The following is a 7,549-nucleotide window of genomic DNA, read 5'->3' on the forward strand; positions in this document are numbered from 1 at the left end:
GCCTCCGCTGCCGCCATCTCGGCAGCGACTCGGGCCCCAACGACCCTCATCCTATCCTTCCCACTGTAGGGACACCGGTCCCGAAAGGACTCATACTCCGGCGGACCGGTGATGGGAAAAGGGATATTGGAAGGCTCTCGAGAGGACCGCAACGATCCAGCGCCGGAGGACCCGAGCGCATGATGCGTCGACACAATGGACTCGTACCGGACATATCCCACCGTCAGTCGGGTGTTGTCCTCCCGGGAGCGGCCATTGTCCCCTCCAAACCGGACGGGACGACACCCCGGTCGACGGATCTGTACTGGTCGTCGGATCCCGCTGCCCGCCATGCCGGAGAAGGCCGAAAATCGTCGGACGAAAGCTTGGGTGGTGGAGGAGAGTGAAGGGGAATGGAGGGAAGTGACTAGGGTTTCGTCTGAAGAGCGGATGGGAAGGAATATATGTGGGGTCGGGTGAGCCTGCATGGGCCGGGACCGATGTAGCGAACGTGCCCGGGCCTCCCCATATCCGTCCCATATTTGAAATGGATATGAGGGGTGCCGGTCAGCCCGGAAGTCTGAGGGAGTTTGAGGCGGCCGGCAGAATCGGTATTTTTTGATTGGTTACTGACCGGATCATCCGTTCGAACGTATGTGGAGGATTTGAGGCGCGTGACAATAGATGCTCTAAACGGTCTTACATTTATTTAGAGAGGAGTACTATACTATCCATGCCAGCTCAGACGGCAATTCAACTGAGTGAGTACTATGTACCAAATCTGCTTAACTGAGACTGTATTAGTAGGGGCTCATATGCAAACAGTGATCAGTAAAATTAAAAAAGAAGGTATGAATAGATTTCAGTTGATTGAGACATAACAAAATCTCAGTCAGTTACATAACAAATAAAGCAAGGATCTTCACGTAAGATTTCACGAATATGCAACCCGGTTAAGGAAAATAGAGCACAATTGAGCATTGTTTAGGCTTTGTTTTTCTCTGATGAAATTCAGCAACTTTTGGAGAACCCTAGTGCTGATTGTTGAGCACATACTTTTATGAAATCCTTCAGAGATGCTATAGAATGGCATTAGTATCTCACGTGTAATTTTCCGCATGTGGGCTGAGGCCGCGCAAGAGATCTAGGGTGGGCAACCTACCCGGCTACGAATTCATGGCGGTTTCGAGGTCATTGCTTGGAATGTAAAGGAAACGCGCGTAGAGTTCTGCTAGTACAAGACCTTACAGTATTACAGTAGGACCATCAAAACAAGCATACTAAGACTCTGTACATTTGGGATTTGTGCACTGAGATATATAGCCAGTTCTCTTCTATGTACAACTTCTTCTTTGGATTATTTTTTGATAATTTTGTTCGGAGTGCACAACCAACTTGAGCCATCCTTTGCAATTGCCTTACACTAGCTAGACTACAATGTACAACCCCCAAATTACAATCGAGAACAGAAAAAAAAATTGCTTAAAAGTTAAGAGATCACGATCAGGTGTGAAAGACGCAGAAAGCAAAACCAAAAAATGTCCATTTGATTAATCAATCACCGGTCCTTCTCGGTGCTGGCGTCGCTGCCCCGCCCGTTCGCCGACGCCGTGTCGTCCACCGGCACCACGCCGCCCTCCTTGCGGCTCCTGATCTTGATCAGCCCGTACAGCTTCTTGAACTCCCTCATCGGCGCGTCCTTCCCGAACCCCCCGCCGCCCCCGGCCCCCGGCGACTGGCTCTCTTCCGCCGCCGGGTTGGACTCGTCGAGGTGCCCGGACGTTCTTGAGGTCAGCCTGGGCGGCCGCGCGGCGGAGCTCGTCCGCGGCGCCACCACGTGCTGCAGCGCGCTGATGACGGTGCGGAGCGCGCGGCTCGGTGACCCGCGGTTGGCGAGCATGATCTCGCCGAGCTCGGCCGGGCTCAGGCGGGCGCCGGCGTGGAAGCCCTCCTCCACCTGAGGGTAAAGCTTGTGGTCCTTGAGGCCCAGGTAGTTGCTGGCCAGCGCCTTGAAGCCGTCGAAGTCGCACATGGTGAAGTGGATGTGCACGTCCAGCCTCCCGGGCCGCAGCACGGCCGGGTCCACGCCCTCCTTGCCGCCGCTCATGGTGAACACCATGACGCGCTCCTCGCCGCAGCACGACGACAGCCCGTCCATGAAGCCCAGCACCCTGGCGGCCCTCGCCGCCGACGTCTCCCCGTCGCCGCCGCGCAGGTACCGGTCGAGGTCCTCCACGAGGATGAGCGACCGCGGGGCGGTGTCCAGGAGCAGCGCGCGGAGGTCGTCGGTGCCGGCGCGGGAGAGGTCGATGTCGTAGACGTCGTAGCCGAGGAACCTCGCCATCGCCGCGGCGAACGTGGACTTGCCCGTGCCGGGCGGTCCATAGAGCAGGTAGCTCCGGCGCCAGACGCGGCCCAGGCGGTGGTAGTAGGCGCGGCCCTTGACGAAGCTCTCCAGGTCGGAGCGGACGCGGGTCTTGAGCTCCGGGTCCATGGCCACCGTGTCAAGCGTGGCCGGGTGGGTGAAGGGCGCGGACGCCCAGCGCGGAGCGACGGCGCCGGTGTTGGCGTAGAACCGCAGCTCGCGGCGGCGCAGCTCCATCTCGTCGGCGACGGACTCGACGTGCTGCAGGTAGGGGCGCAGCACGCGCGTGCGGTCATGGCGGCGCACGCGGAGGACCAGGCACTCCCCGCCGTTGGTCCACGCGAGGCGCGCGCCGAGGAAGGCGTCGTGCGCGGTGTGGCCCGGGCCGAGCTGCAGCGAGAAGTCGTTGCTCTTGCTGGCGGAGGAGAGCACGCAGGCGGCGTCCGCGTCCTCGAGCGACGGCAGCGACGCCACGTAGGCCGCCGCCTTGCGGAAGAGCGGGTTCTCGGCCCCGTCGTTGCCGCCAGCGACGAAGCGCGGCACCTCGTAGTACTGGTAGGCCTGCGCCCACTCGTCCGCCCACCGCCACAGCCGGCGGGCCGCGTGCGCCGCCGACTTGTAGGACAGCACGGCCCGCAGCGCCGCCACGGCCAGGGCCGCGTACGCCAGGAACATGACCGCCGCCCCGCCGCCGCCGCCGTCCAGGGGCATCGCGCCCGCCCGGCCCCCACGAGGAGTCGCGCGCACGGTTGCGCGGTTTGATTCGGTCGCGCCGGTTGGTTCGTGCGTGTGGGCGAGAAGGGTAGGAGAGAGGGAGAGAGATCGGATGGTGGATTGTCGTGGGGTTTTAAGGTGGGGGGCGGGACGGGAGGGAGGGGGGATTCGGTCGGGATCGCTGTGGCGCGCGCGCGGGTCAAAGGAGAAAGGCGGGGCCGTCTCGGATGGCCGCCGCTGCGTACGAGTCGCGGATATGATTTTTTTTTTAATTTTATTTGTTGCTGATTTTTTTGAATGGTATTGTGGTTTGAAACTGTTCGGACTCGCCGGGTTTATCTTGTTTCGTGAGGTGAGAATTCTGGCGTGCTGGTGTGGCTGAGGTGATTGGAGCAGGTACGTGGTTGACGGATCACTAGTTGTTACTCGAATTTCTGATGCGGTTGCTGGATCTCATCCGTTTCTTATCTCCTCCTTAAATGCTCTTCGTCGGGATGTGAAATTGCCCAGATTCAATGATACTCAAATTATTTCAAAATAAAAGTACTGATCAAGATACCCAAATCAACACGGTGCCTGGACAAAACCGACAGACACGACGACGGGTGATATGGTCGATCCATCGATATGATACGGTTGAGTGTATTGGCAACAACCAGATGATTCCCCGCAAAAAAAAAAAAAAACAACCAGATGAAGATGAGGAGAATGTTCCGTAGCTGGCCCAGAAGCCCTTTTGGAAGGGCGTCTATGGGACGCTACTGATCAGGACGCGTACGCGCCGCGTTTCATGAGCTTCCATAAACAGCTTGTTTTATTTATTTATTTTCGAACGAAACAGTTGCTTTATTTAGTTGTTTTTTGAACGAAACAGCTTGTTTCATTCATCTCTAGGTTGTCGCCTGGCCTAGCATGATGATTAGCAGCATGGTTTCTGTCGTAGCATATGAACGAGCAGATAGTAATACCAGTACTGTATTGGATAGTTAACCGTATACTCGGTGCCTAGCCAACTGTAGTTTGTAGTGTGGGCACCGTATACTCAACAGCACACGCGAATGAATCCACGTCTCCCTCCATCTCATGCAAGTTTGCCACCGTCAAAGTAATTTTCATCACGGTCTCTCACTTTCAACCTCTCGAGCTTGCCTTTTGGGGACTCCGATTCTAAAGTCAAATGCCGACAGGGAAACAATTAATGGAAGTCAAATTCCATCTAGTATGTTGCTTTTACATCCGTCTGGTTGCAAAAGAAACATTCTTCTGCTACTACCCTGCAAGATGCTTTGCTCTGGTGGTAGATACCATGGACGTCACAACAAGCTTGAAAGCAAGTCTGGCTTGTGCCCATTCATCCCCGAGTGGTGTTCTTTGTGATAATCACTTCCTTGGACATCATCTATTGAAAAAGTCAGATATGCATAGCCAGCATTCCTGCCTACCTGATGTCTGTTATGAAGTTCCCTAAGTGGGCCATTGATGTCATTACCTCACATATGTCTCACTTCTTTTGGGGCAATGTGGGTGACAATCATAAATACCATCTGGCTAGTTGGGGGTTGATTGCTCAGAAAAAAGAATTTGGGGGTCTAGGGGTTCCTAATCTTAGAGAGTACAACATGGCCCTCCTTGCCTCATGGGGAAGGAGATTCTATGATAGGAGGGACAGTGATTGGAAGAAAATCATTAACTTCAAATATGCTACTGACAAACCCAATATCTATTGGGGAAAACCTGGATTAGGCTCTCCTTTTTGGAAAAGCCTAACCTGGGCTTTTGATGGAGCTAAAACTTTTATTAATTGGATCCCTGGAAATGGTGAGAACATTGCCTTCTGGCATGATTCCTGGATTGGGGGATACTCCCTTAAAACTAGCTTCTGGGAGCTGTTTGACATTTGTCAACAACAAGATGCCACCATTGCCCAGGTTTGAGATGGCAATACTCTACAGTTGACTTTCAGGAGATGTGTAGATGATAGCATTATGGAAAAATGGTATGAGTTGTGTGAGATAGTTAGTAATTTTACCCATGGGGTTGCTCCAGACTCTCCTAGATGGAATCTTGAACCTTCTGGGATTTACACAATTAAATCTTTATACAAAATGATTAACTTTGGAGGGATATCTTCTGATATTAAAGATGCTATTTGAAAAATCAAAGTCCCCCCTAATATCCATGTTTTTCCCTGGCTAGCATATAAATAAGTGCTTGACTAGAGATAATCTAGCCAAGAGAAGACATGTGGAAGATCCTACTTGTGTTTTCTGTGGGGAAAATGGATCGATTAATCATCTATTTTTTGATTGTGTGGTAGCCAGTCAAATCTGGAATATAATTGCTGAAGGAATCTCTGCCCCATCTTCTTTTCTGTCCTTGTCTACTTTGTGGAAAGAGAAAACGAAATATGAAGCTATCAATATTGCCACATCTGCTACCTTGTGGGGCTTATGGCTTCTGCGCAATGAATTTGTGTTTCAGGGGCGAAAATGGCGAAGCATTCGCTGCATCATGGACCTGGTGGGTGGGCTGATGAGACAATGGAAGATCTTGTGCTCCGACGCCCAGGGTGCGCTTCTTCTCCGGTGCTTAAGGCTTTTGGATCAGCGAAGAGGGGAATTGCTTAGAATAGCTTGGGAGATGTGAAATGATCTGAACTACCTGAACTTAGTCCACCTGTTTTGGTTCTCCAGGCGTTGGCTGGACTCATCTATTTTGCCTTGTAATAGGGTAGTTCGCTATGTCCTTTCTGTGACAGCTACTTTGGCTGTTGCCGAGCGCTGTACATTGTCCCGGTCGTGTTGGTTTCGCCTTTGCTTTTTAATAAAAGTTGGGGCGGGGGGAAACCCCTATCTTTCAAAAAAAGTGAGATTAAATAAATCTCAGCTATTAAACAATGTCAATTCAACGACCTATATTATTTCAATGACGAGCGATCAACATGTTTAATGTGTAATTAATAACATATCAAATATGGGCTATCAGCATGATTAACGCCTAACTCATATCCTACCTAATATCAAACGCGTAATTACTTTTCTGCCTGAAATCAATGTGCAATTAATTTTCTGCCTGATATCAACATGCATTGCACGTACGCATTTACTAGTTCTCTAAAGGAAAAGAAATTTCCTTGGACATCAAAACAATGAACCAAGCTTCTTTTTTTTTTGCGGTCACGGACCAAGCTTCAGTGACTTATTGTACTTGCCTTTGGGTGTATGACATATGGGCCAGCCAACTGTCATACACCCAAAAACATGTGCAATTTAAGTGAGTGGTGTTGCCTCTCGAAACAATATATTTCATGTTATTTATGAAAAAGAACATGAATAATATGTTCTGTAGTTGGTCTTAATAAGCTAATGGCTCTCTGTTGCAGACTCTGTTAATTTTTTCACTATGATAACTACTTCCCCATTTCTTGCAAGAAGTGATTATCAAGTTCTTGTGATGTCCTCTTTTTGCGAGAAGGTCAATTCCATATGGAGTATTAAAAATGCCCAATCCTTACAAGACCATCTTAAAAAAACATAAATGATTGGGTATATCAACTTCATCTTCTTTGTGCACTCGGCGGTGACGCGCCATGCACAAAGCTCGATGTCGCTTCCCAATCTCCAAAACACAAAGCTAGTGTAACGTTTTTCATGCTGCAAGCGGGAATTCGTTGGTCAAAACCAGAAGATGCAAACAACGATGAATAGAGGATTAGATCGTTGCCCTCGAAGAAGAAATCAACAAGGATGGCTCGACAACCATCTTATATCCATCTACACATAAGCGGGGAGGCCTAACTTCACTGGCTTCCTGAGTAAGTTGAATACAGACGCGCTTCACTAAACAAGAAAAGAAGCTAAAATACCAAAGCACAAACCATCGTCGTCCACTCCGCCAAACAATGCCGATGAAGAAAACATAGACATGTTTGACTGCGTATTATATCGGGGGTGGCATGTCAGTCGAGAAGCCGGTCAATGGGCCAACCTTAGGGCCCAACAGGCCATGGCGTGGCCAGGGACCCTCATTCCGCAGGAAGCCCTCCTCCTGGAAGGTTCTCATCTTGGAGTGCAAGTCACGAACTCCTCGTCCAATCTGGACCTTTGGTCGGTTAGCAAACCGTGTAACCCAAGGCCTCTTTATCCTTTCTAAGGCGAGGCCATGGGTAGTTCGAGGCATTTGACATCATAGTCATAGTCTTGATAGTATCATCTCCACATACATTGTAACCCCCTCATGTGAGGTGTTTCTCCCCCATTAATCAAGTCCAAAGTAGGAGTAGGGTGTTACTCAATGAATAGGGCACGGACCTGGGTAGACCCCCCATGTGTGATACCTTCTGGTAGTTTAGGTCTCGTGCACCTACCGATCAGGACTACTGCCAATTTTCAGTGTTGTCATGTTGGCATGCCAGGCACGGGTTGCACCGATCGGACATCTAACTCAGATTGCATCTTGATGACCGACAAGTATAGGGGATCACAACAGTCT

At 50.8% G+C, this 7,549-nt stretch overlaps 1 protein-coding gene across 1 annotated transcript; it reads right to left on the reverse strand.

The window, feature by feature from the left end:
• Window positions 1-1,311: 1,311 nt before the first annotated feature.
• Window positions 1,312-3,754, reverse strand: LOC109778019 (AAA-ATPase At2g46620). Its single transcript, XM_020336579.4, has one exon. The coding sequence runs from the start codon at window positions 3,053-3,055 to the stop codon at window positions 1,538-1,540; it is 1,518 nt and encodes a 505-aa protein (XP_020192168.1). The 5' UTR covers window positions 3,056-3,754; the 3' UTR covers window positions 1,312-1,537.
• Window positions 3,755-7,549: the final 3,795 nt, after the last annotated feature.

This window comes from Aegilops tauschii, chromosome 1 (assembly GCF_002575655.3).
Source record: "Aegilops tauschii subsp. strangulata cultivar AL8/78 chromosome 1, Aet v6.0, whole genome shotgun sequence".
Classification (NCBI taxonomy): domain Eukaryota; kingdom Viridiplantae; phylum Streptophyta; class Magnoliopsida; order Poales; family Poaceae; genus Aegilops; species Aegilops tauschii.

Bases quoted from the DNA above. Each gene is read 5' to 3' on its own strand.
- LOC109778019 (XM_020336579.4), bottom strand. From the start codon at position 3,055: ATGCCCCTGGACGGCGGCGGCGGCGGGGCGGCGGTCATGTTCCTGGCG.